The sequence below is a fragment of the Sus scrofa genome, chromosome 7 (genome assembly GCF_054392235.1).
Source record: "Sus scrofa isolate SSC_HxYL_T2T_F1_AM1 chromosome 7, Sscrofa_HxYL_maternal_Yorkshire_Landrace_v2.0, whole genome shotgun sequence".
Classification (NCBI taxonomy): domain Eukaryota; kingdom Metazoa; phylum Chordata; class Mammalia; order Artiodactyla; family Suidae; genus Sus; species Sus scrofa.
The window spans coordinates 59,640,769-59,660,977 of NC_139389.1; the positions used below are offsets into that span (position 1 = coordinate 59,640,769).

The 20,209-nt window shown below is 41.5% G+C and overlaps 1 protein-coding gene across 2 annotated transcripts in view; it reads right to left on the reverse strand.

Moving 5' to 3' along the window:
- Window positions 1–20,209, reverse strand: part of ADAMTSL3 (ADAMTS like 3) — a 357,638-nt gene that overhangs the window by 48,026 nt on the left and 289,403 nt on the right. For both annotated transcript variants that reach the window (XM_021098873.2, XM_021098874.2), the window contains exons 21-23: window positions 19,117–20,191; window positions 12,158–12,285; window positions 9,161–9,289 (exon numbers count right to left, since the gene is read on the reverse strand). In XM_021098873.2, the coding sequence (XP_020954532.1) occupies window positions 9,161–9,289; window positions 12,158–12,285; window positions 19,117–20,191 (1,332 nt within the window). The remainder of the gene's footprint in view (window positions 1–9,160; window positions 9,290–12,157; window positions 12,286–19,116; window positions 20,192–20,209) is intronic.

Below are 20,209 nucleotides of genomic sequence, written 5' to 3' on the forward strand. Positions count from 1 at the left end.
GTGGAGGAAATTTCTATATTACGACCAGAGGTAGGAAAAACAAGGAAGGGGGGGATAGGCTTTCCTAGTGGGAGAAGTGGTTTTAAGTTTAATTTAAGAATATTGCAAGGATTGTATGAAGTATTAAAAAGAGGAAATCACAGTCCAGAAGACGGAATACACTTCAAAAACTACAGATGAAGAAAAATCAATTAGTTCTAATTTAGAATATGGCCAGAAGTACCAAAATGTTCAGTTCATAAAATAAGAGTAAGCAGATTATCCTTAGGTTTTTCTTATTAAGTACTCTGAAAATTATATGCAAAATTTATGGGAAAATGCATTTTTCTGGAGACAGTATTTTTGGGGGAGGGCAGGGCTGGTCAAAGGGATTCATGACTTAAAAATGACAAATCACTGCCATTAAGTTCCATAGTATATCATGTAAACCAACAGCTAATGGGGGAAAATAACTGTCAGAGAGACAAGGCTATGCCAGGAATTTAAGCACACAATCTCGCTGTACAACAGACATTTTCTCAAAATCCTCCCCCTGTAAGGGAAATTATTAGAGCCAGTAAAGAAAGCTAATAATTCAGTACAACATCAACAAAACCCTAAGTATATTCACAGTGCTTTAACCCTAAAAAACAAAAAAACAAAAAAACAAAAAAAAAACCCTGATTAAGAATATACTTTTAGGAGTTTCCGTAGCGGCGCAGTGGAAACGAATCCGACTAGGAACCATGAGGTTGTGGGTTTGATCCCTGGCCTCGCTCAGTGGGTTGAGGATCCGGCGTTGCCCTGAGCTGTGGTGTAGGTTGAAGACATGGCTCGGATCTGGCGTTGCCGTGGTTGTGGTGGAGGCCAGTGGCTACAGCTCCAATTAGACCCCTAGCCTGGGACCCTCCATATGCTGCGGGTGTGGCCCTAAAAAGACAAAAAGAAAAAAAAAAAGAAAGAAAGAAAGAAAATACTTTTAAGCATATGTAATCTGTTTCTTCTGAAGCTGACTACCATCTCTTAGATATGAAAGACTTTCCTTCCCTTTACTCATCTCCTGGAGCACGAAGCACCTGCTTCTCCCTAGTTAAACCCTTGCAGATTCCTACCGCCTACTTGAACACACACAGCATGAAGTTAATTCTGTATCTTCTACCTGTTTATTTCTCCCCATCCTTTCCTGTCAATGAGGAGCTAAAAATGACCTGGGTATAGAGCTTAAATCTCTACCACTGGTAAGTCTGGATTTTCTAAAAGGCAGTGTGTCTTATTTGCTCTAGTTCTTATTCAAGTAATAAATCATCACAGCTATAGTTCTGTCCCCAAACATTTCTTTCTTCTTTCCTCTCCCAAGGGCACCCACAATCCTGACATTGGTATGTGTGCTTCCCATGAATGTTTGTATATTTTTGCCGTGAACTGATACACTCATGAACAATGCCTATGGTTGTGCGGTAGGTTTTAAAACTTTATATGCTATTATATTGTGACTATTGTGTGATTTTAATGATATTTAAATACTATAAAACTCATCTCAAAGTGCACATTCCAGTGATTTTTTAAAAGTATATTCATAAAGTTGTGCAACCATCACTCCTAATTCCAGAACATTTTCATCACCCCTAAAAGACACCTGTGCCTATTAGTCATTATTCTCCATTCTCTTCCATTTTCCTCTTTTAGCCACTGGCAGCCTCTAAGCTGTGTCTGGGGATTTGTCTATTCTAGACATTTCATGGCTATATAATCATATAATATGTGATCTTTTGTGTCTGGCTTCTTTAACTTGCCATAATCATTAAATATTCCATGTTTTAGCATGTATCAATATTTCATTCCTTTTTATGACCAAATAAAATGTCACTGTATGGATATGCTACACATTGTTTATCCATTCATTCACTGATGCATATTTAAGTTGTTTCCACTCGCTGGCTGTCATGAATAAAATGGCTACGAACATTCTGGTTTTTGAGTGAGCATGTTTTAATTTGTCTTGGGTATAAATCTAGGAGTGGAATTGTTGGGTCATATGTTTAACTTTTGGAGAAATTGTCAAACTGTTTTCCAAAGGAGCTCCCTGATTTTAAATTCCCACCAGCAATGCATAAGGCTTCCAATTTCTCCAACTTTTCATTAAGACTTTTATTATCTTGTAGATTATAGACATGCTCATATGTGAAGTGGCATTTCACTGTGGTTCTGATTAATATTTCCATGATGACTAATGACACTGAGCATCTGCTCATGTGATAACTGGTCATTTGTAAATTTTTTTGAGAAATGTCTACTCAGATCATTTGCCCATTTTCAACTAAGTTATTTTTTTTCTTTACTTTTTAAAAATTTAAGTTTAGTTAATATGTAATGTTGTCTCAATAGATTATTTGTCTTTTTATTGCTGAATTATGAGTTCTTTTAAAATTCTGGATACTGTCTTATCAAATATTTGATTTGCAGATCTTTTTTCTTATTCTGTGGGTTGTCTTTTCATTTTCTTGACAGTGTCCTTTGTAGCACAAGAAAAAAAAAATTAAGTTTGAAGAAGCCCAATTTATCTGTTTCTTTTGTTACTTGTACTTTTTGAGCCATTGGCTAAGAAATGATTGGCCAATCCAAGGTGACAGATACACATGCCTGTTTTCTTCTGAGAGTTTCATTTAGGTCTTTAATTCATTTTGCTTTAATATTTGTATACGGTATGAGGTAGGGGTTCAACGTCATTCTTTTGCCAGTGCATATCCAGTATTACCAGCACTATTTAGTGAAAAGATCACACTTTCCCCCATCAAACTTTCTTAGCACCATTTTGGAAGGATTGTGTTTTAAAGATTTATCCATGTTTAATACTTGCATCTCTAATTTATTCATTTTATAATTGTACACTATTCCAGCAAATCAATATGTTATCATGTGTCCTCTCTCCTGATGAAAAAAATTTACTGTTTCTTTTGATTCTTTTTTCTTCTCTCTCTCTCTCTTTTTTTTTGGCGGGGGGGTCTTTTTAGGGCCGTGCCTGCAGCATATAGAGGTTCCCAGGCTAGGGGTCAAATCGGAGCTATAGCCGCTGGCCTATACCACAGCCACAACAATGCCAGATCTAAGCCGCATCTGTGACCTATACCACAGCTCATGGCAATGCCGGATCCAGGGATTGAACCTGATCCCCATGGATGCTAGTCAGAATCATTTCCGCTGAGGCATGATGGGAACTCCTTATGTTTCTCTTCTAATCTCTCTCTCTCTCTCACACACACAGTATTACAAACAAAACCGCAGTGTACATTCTAGTAATCCTTTGTGCCTTGCTACAATGGCTACATCTACAAGGAGAATTCCTGGTTTTGAGCATTTTTGAACTGTTCACATTTTACTAAACTGTTCTCTATTGTAGTTCTTCCAAAATACACACTGACTAGCAGTGCATGAGATCTTATTTTTCTATATTCTTGCCAGTCCTCGATAGTTGGCAAGGTAAACTCTAAGTTTTGCTAGTCTAATAGGTATGAAGTGGAAACTTACTTCTATTTTAATTTCTTGATTACTAGTTAGAATGAGAACATTTTCATACACTTATTAGGATTTCACTTTCTGAGAACTACTTGTTCATATCCTTTGCTATTTTTACTTGGGGTTGTTACTTACATTGATTCATAGAAACTATTTATATATTCTGGATAGTGTATAACAAATATTTTTGCCAATAATTGTGGCTTGACCTTTAAATTTGTTGATAGTGTCTTACAGGGTCAGAACTTTTAAATTTTAACATAAAAAATTTTTATCACTTTGTAATAATAGCTTATTGAAATATAACCCACATATCATAAAATTCACCCTTTTAAGGTATACAGTTCAGTAGTTCTAGTTTCTTCAGAGTTGTGTAACCATCATCACTATCTATTACATCTTTCATGTTATACTTTGTACTTCTTGGACGCTCCCCATCCCCAAATCATAAAGCTATCTCTTTTATTATAAAAGCTTTTCAGATTTTAGGTATTTGTTAGAATTTATTTTGGTAGAGTTGTTATATATATTTGTCAAAACAAATTATCTTTTTACCATTGTTTAATAGTCCGTCCTTTATTGATTTTTGATGTGCTGCTATTAAACACTTTTTTTCATATATGCTTGAATCTGCTGTGGGCTATATATTCCATTTATTTGTCTATGTATCTGCCAATACCACACTGTTGGAATTATTCTAGCTTTATAATAACTCTTTATACCTGATAGAGCAAATCTGAACTACCTTGTTATTCTTCAAAAATGCTGGAGCTATTCTTGGTCAGTTGCTCTTTCATATAAATCACAGGATCAATGTGATAAATTCTAGCAATCCTGTAAGGCTCTTTTCTTAAATAATTGGAATCACTCTGAATTTAGAGATCTGAAACTTTGACATTTTCTTGGATTTTCAATGTAGATAATTAATTATACTGTCTGATCTTTTTTTTTTTTTTCCCTTGGCTGACCTTTTTTATTTTTATTTTTTTGGCTGCATATGGGACTCCTGGGCCAGGGATCAGATCTGGGCCACAGTCATGACCTAAGGTGCAGCTACGGCAATGCCAGATCCCTAACCCACAGTGCCTGGCAAGGCACGCAACCTGCCTCTCAGAGCTCCCAAGATGTCACCACAGCAGGAACTCCCACCTCTGACTTTAATAGGAAAGTTTTATAGTCTCACCATTCAAGTGAGCAAGATGTTTGCTATGGGTTTTTTTTTTTTTTTTTTTTTTTTGATAGGTACTTAAGTTTAAAAAAAGCCAGGATAAGGATGATCCCTTCTATTACTGGTGTGCCAAGAGGTTTCAACATTGTTTAATAGTCCGTACTGGGACTTATCAAATGCTTGTTCAACATGTGTAAGATGATCACTGTTATCTCCTTAGATCTCTAGGGTAGACTGGAGATGCCCCGTCCAGATGGCCCTTCAAGGAAGGCCTTGGTATCCCAGCTGCTGCCTGTTTTCAGCTGTCATCTCCCTAACAGTTTGCCTCAGCTCTCCAGAGAGCATGCCCTGCTTGGAGAGGGCCCCTTCTAGTGACTGATGGAGGCAGCTGCCTGAAGGCCTGGCCACTGGAGGTCACCGTTAGGTAAGCCTGATGAGCCATGCATGCTTCGAGCTCCCCTGGACATGGCAAGGCTTTGTGGGCTTGTACCACAGACCTCCTTTGCCCTTTGTCCCATCCTGCTTGCTCCCTCCCTTCCACAGGGACCCCTTACACCACACTGCATCTTAGTGTCTGCTTTCAGAAGAGCCAACCCATGACAGCCTTCTTAAAGTATTTTTTTTCTTTTTTCTTTTTTGTCTTTTTGGGGCCACACCCATGACATATGGAAGTTCCCAGGCTAGGGGCTGAATCCGAGCTGCAGCTGCTGGCCAACACCACAGCCACAGAAACATGAGATCTGAGCCTCATCTGCAACCTACAGCACAGCTCAGAGCAATGCCAGTTCCTTAACCCACTGAGCAAGGCCAGGGATCAAACCTGTGGTCTCATGGCTACTAGTTGGGTCCTTTACTGCTGGGTCACGATGGGAACTCCAAAAGGAGGTATTTTTTAACTGTTAAAAAACTTTGCATTCCAGGGAAAAACCCTTCTTAGTTATATACATTTCAGTTTGCTAATATATATTTTTAAATTTATTTTCCTCTGTGTTCATTGCTAATGTGTCCTTTGTAAATCCTATGTATGCCAGCTCCCTGGTAGGAGGCCAGGTGAAGCCCGTAGTGGTAGAACCTTTCCCCCTGAGGCAGGTATGTACCTATGTTCTGTAACTAGCATTATCAGACATTTTTGTTTGTTCGCTCATTTTTAACTCTGAGGAATCTTCAACTCTCCCAGAGAATTTTACTTTGCTCTAAGGAGTAGTCGTCAGCACATTCTGTGTTTAAGACAAGTTCTACACTTTTAGAGCTGGGCCACTGGTAGTATTGGCAGTGCCATCCATTTGGGGTTCACCATCTTTCTGGCTCAACCTCATTCCAATCTGTGGCAAGAAGATTTCTTAGAGACTAAAGAGGAGTCCAACACATAAGAACACTTCAGAGCAGAGACTTGGGTCAGCTGCACCTCTGACGAGCTTAAGGAATAAGAAAAACAAGCAACCGAATACACACGTAACAGAAAATGACAGGATAAGTAATGTTCTTACTAAGCATTAACACAAGAAAAAATAAAATATGCAGCTACTGATGTTTACTGGTCATTTTCCTCAGATGAGCTTTCCTCTCTTACCAGCAGGGGGCAGAGAAGGAGCAGTTTAAACTATTCCACAAACCCCCACCCCCTATTTATTTATTTATTTATTTTTTTTTAAGGAAAATCACTTATTTTCCTTTTTTAAATTTTAATTTTATTGGAGTATAGTTGGCTTACAATTCCTTCCCCCCTCCCATTTTTAGAAGAAACTTTTTAAAAAGAATAAGACAAACAAGCCTCACAACTTAGAACTTTTAACCCTTAGAAACCCAGATTTTCAGGTTCTATAATTTGACATCTTTATTAGAAATACCATCTAAGAGCGACTAGGGAAGTCCCTATTCATATCTATACCACGTAGGTTAAATAAAACATATTTGGCTCTAACTGTGAATCCGATCAAAACGTATGAACACATAAGCTCACTCTCCTGAGTAGAAAACATTTTGAGGGCAACTGAAAATGAAAGAAAAATTTATACATGCCACTGACTGACAGAAATAATCTTAATTTGCACTATGAAAATGTAATTGCATAAAGCACTATTCATGTTTGTAAACGTTACAACATCCTCGTCTACCGAATGAGGGACTGGATTAGATGATAACCAAGGTGGCTTTTTCCATTCGCAGGGTGTGCCTCCTGTTTCAGAGATGAGAGTAGCCTGCACATGTAACTCAGTAATGGTCATATACTAGCTGGAGACACAACCAAGCCTCTCAACCCTTGATCAACTTCACCACGGCTTTAAAAAGATGAATCTTGGGAGTTCCGTTGTGGCTCAGTGGTGATGAACCCGACTAGGATCCATGAGAACGAAGGTTCGATCCCTGGCCTCAATCAGTGGGTTAAGGATCCAGCGTTGCCGTGAGCTGTGGTGAAGGGTCGCAGATACAGCAGGATCTGGCATTGCTGTGGCTGTGGTGTAGGCCGGCAGCTGAAGCTCTAATTCGACCCCTAGCCTGGGAACTTCCATCTGCCCAGGGAAGCCCTAAAAAGACCAAAAAAAATGAAGCTTCATCAAAAGCTAAGTTAACTATGGTTTCTGCCCATAAGAAAACACACTTCATTGGCTGCAAGGCTTTATTTCAAATGGCACATAACTCAAAAGGAGGTGTTTGCTTTGAACAGGAAAGGACTTCTGATGAGTTCCTGGGGTACAGTCCACAGGGGATGACTGCCAGGGAACGAAAGACCAAGCCTGGTCCTAGGAAGAGCTGAGAGCGGGGGAGGGAGGAGGCAGATGGATGGAGGTTCTCAGCACAAGGCCCCAGGGAACAGGGCTCAGTGGAGAAGGGTCTGCAGAGTCAGGGAGTGGTCAGAGACGGCCCACGTGCAGACTGGGCCAGGCCAGAGGAGAAACCCAGACAAGTTTAATGGTCTTAGCTGGAGGCTCCACTCGCAAAAATCAGTTTCCACTCAACCCACTCCCTGACTTAACAATAGCAAATAATATACCACAATCCTTTCGATGGCTCATCCCGCTGAGAGCCGGATTGTAAACTCTTGTGGGGAAGTAAGAAATTTAGAAATAATGTTAAAAGTTGAGGTTTCTCTTAATAGAAGTCAGATCTGTTTTGCAGAATCCTCTGCAGGTGTAGGGCTGTAGAAACTCTAGACATTTGCGGTTTGGCAACTGCGGAGTTCCGTTCTGCTTTTCTCCTTGCTATGGCCAGAGAACGCTGGCCGTTCTGTAATGGTAGGTGTGTTTTGCCAGAAAACTCACATATTTGTGGGTGGAGTCAGTTGGGAGGCTGGAGGGATTTTTTTTTTTTTTTTTTTTTTCCAAAAATCGGCATAGGCCAAACACTGCAGGGACTTCCAAGGGGCGAAAAATAATACCTTGGGGGTTAGCAAATTTCCACTGTTTGGGGAGCCAAGGGGTGCAGCCCTGGAAACTGGCAAGTAACTGACCATTCCAGGGGAGGGAGAGCCCGAGAGCCAGAGAGCTGTGTCCTAGGATCCCGCGTTACATGCACCTTCACCATGGTACCGAGAACAGCAATTATGGGTCCTCCTGGTACCGGGGGCTCTCTGGCCGCAACGAGATTCATCTTAATTGGCTGCCAATATAGGTACTCCATTAGAACTTGCAAACCAGGCACATGTAGTTCTCCAGAGAATGAAATCAGTGCACAGCAAATGACAGGCATGTGCAAATTTACCTTAAAATAGTAAGATCTTCATGTTGAAGAGTTTATAGGTCTCTCTGAAAAACTGATCAAAGCTATCCACAGAGGCCCCCTGTCCCCCATAAGCTGTATGTGTGTGTGATGTATCATTACTGATCTCAGTTTGGGGATGCATGGACCCAGGATAAGACTCAAGAATCTGTGGCTTAAAGAGGCAGAAGAGCCCTAGCTTAAGACAAGGTTGGATTGCAAATGTTATTTCTCTTAAAGGATGAGCCATTTAGAAAGAAGGTTTATCTGCTATTGTAAACAAGGCAGAAGGAGCCACAGAGGCATAGACTGGTGATGCTCACCCAAGGGCGGTCCAGGATAGAGAGTTTAGGTAGGGGATCTTGACATTCCCACTCTCCGACCTGGCCTTCCCTAGCACGGCCTTTGTCAAGCTGGCGGGCACAGTCACTGCTTTCCAACAAATCCCCTTGCTCTGACTCCACACTCATCAAGCAACCGCCTGTGAGAAGTTGGCCTTTTGTGCGGATCTGCTCACAGGAACAGAGTGTATTGGTCTTGCCAGTGTGAACAGGCCAGTGGACAGGGTGGGTCCTGTGCATGGTCCTCAGAGCCCTCACGGGAATGAATGGACTGCGTTTTACACACTGGCCTCCTGAGCTGGTTGGTGGACATGTACCCTTGAGAGATAGACCCTCTCTCAGGGTGCTGGAAAATCAGAGTTTTAAGCCTAGAGGGCTGTCCACATCACCAAGATGCCAGCTGGTGACTCCTGGCCACCCTGGGCTGGCCTCGTGCCCTCCCACCGGTAATGACCACACTCACCTTTTACAGGACATTGGATTGTCACGTTTGCTCGCAGGGGTGCCTCCACAATGCCTCCAATCACGACGGAGAGATGGCTGTGCTCTGGTCTGGTGATGTTTCTTTCAATAGATAAGATGACAGGTGCCTCTTAAGTCAAAGGAAGCAAGAAACTATGTTAGGTTCAGGCTTTTGCACTTGGCCAGCTGTGCTGCATTCGGTAAACATTGCTGAGCCCTGTGAGAGCAGGGGCAGAAGCCTGCTCTCTCTGTATCCCTCATGGTAACCCACAGGGACCAGCACATTCATAGCCCTGAGGTGCTCAGGGGATGGATGGACACATTCAAAGACAGATTTACGAAGATGCTCTGCAAGAAGCATACGCAGACGAGGAGGATACCTTGGTTTTATAACCAAAATGAAAAGTCCTCCTTGACAATTGGGAAAGGAAGGGATGCCAAAGGTCATGAGAAGGAGCCCTGGCAGGGCAGGAAGAACATCTCTGTGTGCAGCCTTGGATGAGTTACAGCAGGACCAAAACACACCAGGGGTAGAGATCACTTGACTCTTTTTTTGGGGGGGAAAGAAAATTGGAAAGAAACCTACATCAAACTTGCATGCAAAAAAAAAAATTAATAAAACAAGATCACAAAGAATTAGGAACTCACTCAATAGTTATTTTCCTGGATTTTTAAGAACCATGTATTTTTACCAGATTCGTTCATGAACTCACTCAGGAAATATGCTTTGTGCCTGAGCTGGACAGTGGGAACACTGCATTACCAAACAGCCATCCTCACTCTCATCAACTGACATTACCAATCAGGGTGATGGGTGCTGAGTCAGAGAAAGGCCCTGGTTGGCCAGGGGTGGGTCAGGGAAGGTGCTATTCCTCTACCACGGAACTATTGCCATGGTTGGTTTCCCTCCTCCACTATTAGCATGTGAGCTCCTGGAGGGGGTGACCACATTTCCCTAAGCTGTTCTATCACCTGTGCTCAGTCCATGAAACAATAGCAACATCTAGCCGCTTGGCAACCGTGTATTCTGGAGAAGAGGATTTGGGAACCGCCATGTTTGGGTGACCAAATGGTCCATTCTTCTCTGGAGTGCTGGGGGCATTGAAACGCTATCCTGAAAATTGAAAAGATAGGAACTTTTGGGCTAGGAGAAGGCTGTAGTTGTCACATGTCCTCTGGCCCCTGAGGACCTTGCACCAGCTGCCCTATGGATCTGGACTGTTCTGGGATGGCCTTAACAGGGGACTTGAGAGCTGCGAGAGAGACTTCTATTCTTCCCAGGACTTCCAGAACCTTAGAACTGATGTTTTCTAGAAAGGAGCCAATGCTCAAAAGAAAGAACAACCGAGGAGGACCAAGACAGAGAAAATCTAGGTCTGAAGACCCCACCTTGGGAATGCAGCCAAGAGAGGCACTTAGCATCAAGCCATACAGATTCAAGGTAGCTTTAAAATCAACTGGTCCAATCTCCTCAATTTATAGATGTGATGCAGCAGCTACAAAGCTCAATGCTTAGTTGTCTAAATGCTGGATTGTAACCCCTGATGTGTTCCCCTCCTCATCTTTGTTTGAGCCACATATACCAGAAACTACTTTTTTTTTTTTTGTCTTTTGTCATTTTAGGGCCGTACCCGTGGTTCCCAGGCTGGGGGTCTAATCAGAGCTGTAGCTGCCAGCCTACACCACAGCCACAGCAACATCAGATCCGAGCCGCGTCTGTGACCCCCACCATAGCTCATGGCAATGCTGGATCCTTCACCCACTGAGCAAGGCCAGGGATCGAACCCGTATCCTCATGGTTCCTAGTTGGATTCGTTTCCACTGTGCCACAACGAGAACTCCAAAAACCACATTTTTAATCCCAGAACATGAGCTTGCCACAAGGAAGCATTGCTTACAACTTTTCCACCTAAAAACACTCTTTCAGGAGTTCCTGTCATGGCTCATTGGAAATGAATATGACTAGGATCCACAAGGATTCAGGTTCGGTCCGTGACCTCGCTCAGTGGGTTAAGGATCCGGTGTTGCCAAGAGCTGTGGTGTAGGTTGCAGATGTGGCTTGGATTGGGCATTGTTGTGGCTGTGGCATAGGCCAGTGGCTACAGCTCCAATTCGACCGCTCACCTGGGAAGCTCCATATGCTGCGGGTGTGGTCCTAAAAAGATTAAAACAAAATACTGCATCATAATAAAAACAAACTTTAATATTAAAATGACTTTGTCTACCTCCTGGTACATTAATTTACAGGGACAACTTCCCAAAAGTGTTCCTAAGGATCAGTAGGTATGCCATTGGGAGGTAGCCACTGTTAAAGGACGATTACTCTCTTTTGTTGGCTGGTGGCACTTTAAAAATGAAAAATCCATACTATCAATGTTTCCCATTAAACCCTGTCTCATTCATTCCTAATTCTTAGAAAGTGAGCTCTAGAGCAGCTGTTTTCAAAGAGTGGTTCTAGGGCCAGCAGCATCGGCATTACATGGGAACATGTTAAAAAGGCACATTGGGAGTTTCCGTCATGGTGCAGTGGTTAATGAATCCAACTAGGAACCATGAGGTTACAGGTTCAATCCCTTACCTTGCTCGGTGGGTTAAGGATCCGGTGAACTGTAGTGTAGGTTGCAGATGTGGCTTGGATCCCGCGTTGCTATGGCTGTGATATAGGCCTGTGGCTGCAGCTCTGATTCAACCCCTAGCCTGGGAACCTCCATATGCCATGGGAGCAGCCCAAGAAATGGCAAAAAGACAAAAAACAAAAACAAAAAAACCCCCACAAACAACAAAAAACAAAAAAAAAAACACATTGTCAGACTTCATCCCAAACCTGCTGTGCCAGAACCTCTGGGAATGGGGTCTAAAGATCTGTGTTTAACCCCTGTCTCCCGCACTCCAAGCTGATTTTTCTGCAGGCTGAAGAGTGAAAACTGCTGTTCCAGAGTTTAATAGTAAAAGCAAAAACCAAACACCAGGCATTCCGGGTTTCAACAACATGCATTACCTGCATACAGAACAGACGAACTTTCCACATCCGAACCGAGATGATTAGCTACAGAACATCCATATACACCTTGGTCTTTCTTTGTAGGTTTCTGTATCTGTATTTTCCCCATTCCATCCAAAATGACTCTGTAGAACAGTGAGAAAGGACATGTTCATGTAACACATTAATGGCTCTAGAACCACAGCAAGTCGCAGAGAATGAAGAAGGCACAATTACTGACTTTGGGCTGGCAAGGAGCCCAGAAGATAATCTCTGCCTCAATGCAGAAAACTACAGAGACTGGAGAATGGACAAGTCTTTTTTTCTTGGCTGAACCTCATTGAAATGGTAGACCTGGACTGTGCTTTAAGATTCAGCCTTCCCACCTCACCTCGCACGCGAATAGACTTTTTGGGATAGACGCAGTACTTTATCTACCATGTTTTTAAGAAGACAAAGAAGCAGACAGATCTTGCTGGATGTTAAGCCCTCATTTTCTGTCCCAAACCTTCCTAAAAAACTGCAGACGTGGATTTTTTTCAGTTCAGATTTTCACACTGGACAAGAGTGGACCTGTGAAGAATCAGGGCTACACTGTAAGAGCTCCTTATGGCTTCCCGATTACTGATATTCACAAACACCTGCATATAAACACCACTCTGAGAATCTGAGTTGGTCAGGTGTATCCTCACAGGTGAGACAATTATTCAGGGAATGGAAAAGAGTCCTTGTTCTGCTTTAATTTTTTTTTCTTAATGATTTGATGCTGCTTCGAGATGGTTGGGACCAGTGGTCCACATACTATTTTTTTCCTGCCCCTTCCCACTTTAGAGACACAAAGAATACAGACTGTTCTGACCACTAAATACTGTTTCTTCATGAACTGGGCCACTTCATTTCCTATCATTTCACATTGCTTGCTCTCCCTGGGCTCCAGCCATAAGGAACCTCTAACAGTTTCCAGGACATTCCATGATCTTTCATCACCCTGAGCTTCTGCATATGTTGTGCACTTTATTTGGAATGCCCTTCCCCACTTCTGGCAAACTCCGACTTACCCACTGAGTCCTGGAGCAAATGTAATTTCCCCTGTAAAGCTTTCCCCAATACTCTTAAAGTTATCTCTGCCCTCTCTGGGCTCCTTCTGCTCTGGTTCATATATTTATTTGATGAAATATCTTTTTGTTCTTGCTAGATTGTGATCTTTTCAAGAGCAGGCACCAAATCTTATTCACAGCTGTGCATTTTCAATGCTTAGCACAGTGCCTTTATTATATAGTAAGTTTTCAAAAACATTTGATGGCTAAATGGATGAATGATCAGAATAGAATAAGGTTGAAAGTAAATGTATTAGGAAGGATGCAAGCTCCCCTGCAGCCCACAAATGAAATATACAAAGATGGGCAGAAATTAAAATAGCTGAACTGTCTAGAACAAAAACAGGAATATGGTAGACGTAGCTATTAGCAGGGCTAGACTTTCACAGTCAAATCCCTATTAAGTGGCCCAGTTTTACATACATATATATATATATATATTTGTGTGTGTGTGTGTGTGTGTACATATGTATACACACACATACACAGTTCATATACACATTATTTATATACATAGACATTATTTGGGTCACTTTGCTGTACAGCAGAAATTGACACAACATTGTAAATCAACTCTAATAAAAGCATTTCAAAATAAGATATTCTATCAAAAACATCCCCATTAAGGAATCAAGAACCAAACCATAACCAACCACTCTACTTAAAAAATATTTATCCACTAAAATGTTTTCTTAAATTATTTCATATTTCTGTTTGTATGATTTAGCAATTCTCAAATGATTCCTTTGGTTTTTTAGCCTCCATTTAACATCACCACGAGAAATCGCTGAGATGAGAAACAGCCGAGCACCCACGAACATCACAGCCAGGTAGAGCCACCCAGCATCCCGGGCCTTTAAGGATATTATCTTGGCTTCTGCTGCACAACCTTCTTCTTTTTTTGGTCTTGATCATTATATTTTATTTTGAGGGAGAAGGGGGAATTGTGAGGTTGTTGACCAATTCTTTTTTTTAAAATTATAGTTGATTTACAATGCGATGTCAATTTCTGCTGTACAGCACAGTGACCAAGTCATACATATATTGCACAACCTCATTCTTAACTTGAAGAACTGACAAAGCTGATCTTTCCATAGACATCATCCCCAGTGAATCCACCCACAGCCTTCCCTTCTGGCTGAGATTTCTTACTCAGCTGGCATCTAAACGTACTCCACGCCTACAGTTTCCTCTTATGGGAGAGAGGCCCTCAGAAACATAATTCCATTTCTGAATGACTTCAACTGAAAAGATTTATGAGATTCAGAAAAATATACCTAAAGGTGAGAACCTTTGTTCCATAAAGGAAATTAAACATAAGTTGAAAAAAAACTGAACTAGGTAAGTTTGAGGGAAAAAAAAGGAAACAAAAATAAATCTTTAAAAAATTCTCCTAAAAGATTAAAAAACAAGGAGTTCCTGTCATGGTGCAGTGGAAATGGATCTGACTAGGATCCATGAGGACATAGGTTCAATCCCTGGCCTTGCTCAGTGGGTTAAGGATCTGGCGTTGCCATGAGCTGTGGTGTAGGTAACAGATCCGGCTTGGATCTGGGTTGCTGTGGCTGTGGTGAAGGGACAGCAGCTATAGCTCTGATTTGACTCCTAACATGAGAGCTTCCATATGCCATGGGTGCAGCCCTAAAAAAGCCAAGGAAAAAAAAAAAGATTAAAAATAAAAACTTTTAGTAGTCACATAGGATTGCTTCAATATCAAACGGTTGGTCCTTAACATATGCAGAAACACACTTAAGTAGGTTGTATCATGTCAAAACCTTTTTGCATGATCTCTGGGAGTCTCAGGTTCAGAAACTAATGTTAATTCCATTTAAATAAGTCAAACTATCTAAAATCAACTCAGTGCAATAAACATTGACTTAAACTGACCATGCTCTTCTACCCCTCTGTAATATTTTTTGGCAAGAGGTCAACTGGTCAACTCAGCCTCTGTTTCCTTAAAATTTAGAAAGTGAAATTGTTGAGTGGTCTTCCAAGGGTGGCCCATGCACCTCAGGGGTTCATGAGATCAAAACTACTTTTTAAAAATTTTGGTATTTATTTTTTATTACTTAATGAATTTTATTACATTTATAGGTGTACAACAATCATCACAACCAAATTTTACAGCATGTCCATCCCAAACTCTCATATAATAAATGCTAAGCCATTATTTGCCTTTTTCACTGGGTAGATCTTTGCACTGATAGTAAAAGCCGTAGCGGGTAAAAATGTTGGCACTTGAATAGAAACCAAGGCAGTGCCATCAAAGTTTACCAGCAGTCACTGCATTCTTGCTACCACACATTTGCAGTAAAAACAAAATTGCCAGTTTTCCTTAAGAATGTCTTTTTTTTCCCTTCTTTTTTGGCTACCCGCGTGGCATACGGAAGTTCCCAGGCCAGGGAATGTATCCAGGCCAGGGATCGAACCATCGAACCGGTGCCTCCACAGAGACAAGCCAGATCATCAATCCACTGTGCCACAGTAGGAACTCCAGGAATGTCTGTACTGAAGCAGCAGAACTTATTAATTTTACTAAATCTCAACCCTTGATATATGTTTTTAACATTCTGGTCGACAAGACAGAAGTACGCACAAACACTTCCGCTGCATGCCGAAGTATGTTGGTGTGATTGATTGAATTGCTAGTCAAACTCGCTGCTTTCTTTTTTTTTTATGGAATACCATTTTTTACTTGAAAGAATGACTAACAGACAAACCATGATTATTCAGGCTTGGGTTATTTGGAAGATAATTTTTTAAATGAACAAAAATGAGTTGGCCGATTCAAGAAAAACAACTGACAATATTTGTGGCTGATGATAAAATTTGAGGTTTCCAGTGAAAATTAAAATTTTGGAAAATCAGTAATCTTCATTGTGAGTTTGACTGAGTCCCAAAACTCCAAGCCTTTTCTGAAAAGCTGGGTAGTAATATTAAAGAACAGATGTATATTTTATGTTATATAATGAACCATGTCAACATTTCGGAAGACACATACAATTCAGTGAGCCAATATTTTCCAGGTGGCCAATATATGATGTTATACAAACTTGGGTAGTTAAAAGATTTGTTCAAAGTGCAAGATACACCAATGGATTTCAGGAGTTCCCACTGTGGGTCAGCAGTAATGAACCCAACTAGTATGCATGAGGATACGGGTTCAATCCCCGGCCTGGCTCAGTCAGTTAAGTATCCAGCATTGCCATGTGGTGTAGGTTGCAGATGAGGCTCGGATCTGGTGTTGCTGTGGCTGTGATGTAGGCCAGCAGCTACAGCTCTGATTTGACCCCTAGCCTCGGAACTTCATATGCCATGGGTGGGGCCCTTAAAAAAATAAAATAAAATAAAACCCCAATAGATTTCATTGTAACAGAGTACCAAAATCTCATTAAAAATGGTTTTAGATCTCACATTCCAACTAACCTTTGACAAACTACCCCTTGCCCAGTTTTAGTGTAGTATTAAAGAAGAGCCACGAGTACCTGAAAAGGCTATGCAGAAATTCCTCTCCCCCCAACTAACATATTTGTTTAAAGCCAAATTTTCTCTACAAGCTTCAATCAAAACAATACATCAAAACAGATTGAAAGTAGAAGCATTTAGGAGAATCCAGCTGTATTTTATTAAGCCAGACATTAAAGAGATTTGCAAAAATGTAAAACAATGCCATTATTGATTATTTTTTTAAATACTGCTTTTCAAAAATTGTCATTTATGTGAACATGAATTGGGCTTATTATTGGGTTTTTTTTTCATTACTCAATGAATTTATTACATTTGTAGTTGTGCCATGATCATCACAATCCAATTTTATAGGATTTCCATCCCATACCCCCAGCGCATCCCCCCACCCCCCAAACTGTCTCCTTTGGAAACCATAAGTTTTTCAAAGTCTGTGAATCAGTATCTGTTCTGCAAAGAAGGTCATTGCGTCCTTTTTTCAGATTCCACATGTCAGTGATAGCATTTGATGTTGGTGTCTCATTGTCTGACTGACTTCACTTAGCATGATAGTTTCTAGGTCCATCCATGTTGCTAAAAATAGGGCTTATTATTGTTATCTCTAAATGGACTAATAAGTAGATATCTTAAATGTTTCATGGTTTTATTTTCTAATGGGGTAAATAAACATCTCTAGATATAACACACATAAACAAAAGTTCTTTTGGCTTCTTGTTACTTTTTTAAGTTTAAAAGGGTCTTAACACCAAAAGATTTGAGACCTGTTAACTTAGTTGATCTGAAATATTCCACTTCAAGAGTACCACTTCACTACATTCTTTTTTTTTTTCTTTTTTTTTCCTTTTGTTTTTTTAAGGGCCACACCTGCAACCTATGGAAGTTCCCAGGCTAGAGGTTGAATTGGAGCTACATCTGCTGGCCTACACCGCAGTCACAGCAATGCAGGATCCCCAACCCACTGAGTCAGGCCAGGGATCAAACCTGCATCCTCATAGATACGAGTCAGATTCGTTTCTGCTGCACCACGATGGGAACGCCCCAAAACTTCATGACATTCTTGTCTTCAGAGTTCCAGGCCCCAACATTTAAAAATTAGATTTCTTCTATCTTTCCATTCTAAGACATAGCCTAATGCCTCATTCTAAAAATTGGATTTTATCTAGATTGCTTTCAATGTTTCATATATTAGGTGATGCAAAAAAGACATGGTAAAAATAAAACCTGCATTTAAAGTACTTTATGGTTGGCAAAACCATTTAACAGACTGCTGTTTTGTTCGTGCCTCTTAACAATCCCTAGAAACAGATGAGGCGCAGCTTGAGCTCTTAAATGCAAATTGAAAGAAAGCAAAACATCTATAGTCCTATGCGTACAAACAGCAAGATTTGGAGACAGTAATGAACACAAAAGTGAATTAATATTTCTGTTATTCCCTGTTCCTTTATGTAAAATGAATGAAGTGTGCCATTTCTGCACTGACATACATAGATATCCCCCCAAAATAATGTGACTCAATATTGTGTTTTGAACATCTCAACACACTTTGATCCTTACCATCTTATGTTTGGATTTTATGACATAAAAAACTGCATGATATGGAAAATTCCCTTATGTACTCAAGCTTTCTACCAAAGCTATTATTTGCCTGATCTTCCAACATCGCTGGCAGGATTCAGGAGACATGGTCCCTGATTCTGACTGGCCATGAATTAGTCATGAGATTCTGCTTCTCAATGACCTCATCAGAGAAGCATTAACCCCTGCCCTGCCACAGGGCAGGGTTGGTGGGAGTTCAAATGAGACACCATGTCGCCTAGATGGGGAAGGGCGCAGTAAATCCTGATTTGCAATTCCTACGTAATGTAAGATCACTGCAAGTAGGCTTACTTTTTCTTTCTTTTTTCTTTTTCTTTTAATTTTATTTTTGGCTTCCCCACAGCATATGGAGTTCCCGGGCTGAGGATCAGATCCGAGGCACAGTTGTGACCTCTGCCAGATCCTTTAACCCACTGTGCCAGGCAGGGGATGGAACCTGTGTCTTGGTGCTTCAGAGACACCACCAATCCCACTGCACCACAGCCAGAACTCCAGGCTTATGTTTTCAATGGCTTTATATTGATTTTATATTTAAATGCCAAGTGCCCTGCAAAGAGAGCGTCTATCGTGTTTAAACTCAGTCTTACCCTCTCTAGTCTTGCATCCCACCTACACAACAGTGATGGGGCAGTCCGGTTTTATTTTCAGAATTCCAATGCATATGTGAAAAACATACTCTAACATTTTTGAGTTTCTTTCCTAAAGAATCCTGTGGAAAACACATTCCTAGGAGAAGGAATTTGAAAATATTTTCCAGAAAACTGGAAGAACCATTAAGAAGGTATTACCAAGGGCACGCCGCATTTGCATCTGACTTACTTTGCTGAGGGCTGCAGCGATGCTCCATCTTTGGTCCACATATACGTGGCCTCACTGGGGGTATCGAGCTCACACAGTATATTGATGACCTCGGTCCTTCTTGTAATGTAAACAGTGTCTCCAATCCTTGCGTTCACTGTTTTATTAAAGGAAATCGAGGTGGGCTGGCTTTGCCTCAAGAGGACAGGTCCCTTCGGCTTGAACGTCAGCTTGCCTGAGTCTTTGACATTCGAGCTTTGGGGCACACTTCCGGTCTCCCCCCTTAGGTGAGCCGCCGGAGGGGCTTCTTCCGGGATGCCCCTCCAGGGCGCATGTGCCGGCGCCTGCGCCTTAGCTAACTCGGCCACCAGGTGATATATCACCTGCGACGCAAGGTCATCGCTGACCTCTCCGGTTTCTATGAGCTGACTCATGTTTCTTATCATTTCATCAAACTGGGCGGTATCCATGCTGTAGGCTCCTTGTTTAACTGCCGCCTCAAACTGCTTATTTTTAAACTCCCAGGAGTTGGCGTTTCCTGCGGAATTGCTGCAGTGGCCCAAGAGGGCCCTCAAGAGAGGCTGGTTATTAATCTGGCCATCGTCCAGATACAGCTCGTTTTTGGTACTCCACATCTGCCTCATTTTATGCCACGTGGCTCCCAAATTATTGGCTTCATTGTGGTCCATCCCAGGATATTCCATCAGGTGCCCCCTGAGGGCTGGGGGTGCAATGAGCCGGTTGTCGGTGCCAATGAGCTTGAGAACAACGGTCTCTTTGGCAGAGCCTGCAATGCACTGATACGTGCCGATGTCGGGGGCTGTGAGGCTGTGGATTTTCAGTGAGCCTGACTTGGTGATGCCCAGGCGTTTGGAGTTCTGCAGACAACGGCCATCCTTCTCCCACTGGATCAGAGATTTCTGGAATCGTCGCACTGGGCATTTGATAATCACAGATGTGTTGGGCAGCAAATAGGCTCTGCTACCAACAGTCAGGTTAATGCGCTTCTCTTCCCTGGTCTGGATATAGACCCTCTGGACCCCGAGGATCTGAGGACCCTGCTCACCAAGTTTTGTCTTCACCTCTGGTTTCATTTCTATAGGAAAAGAAAGAA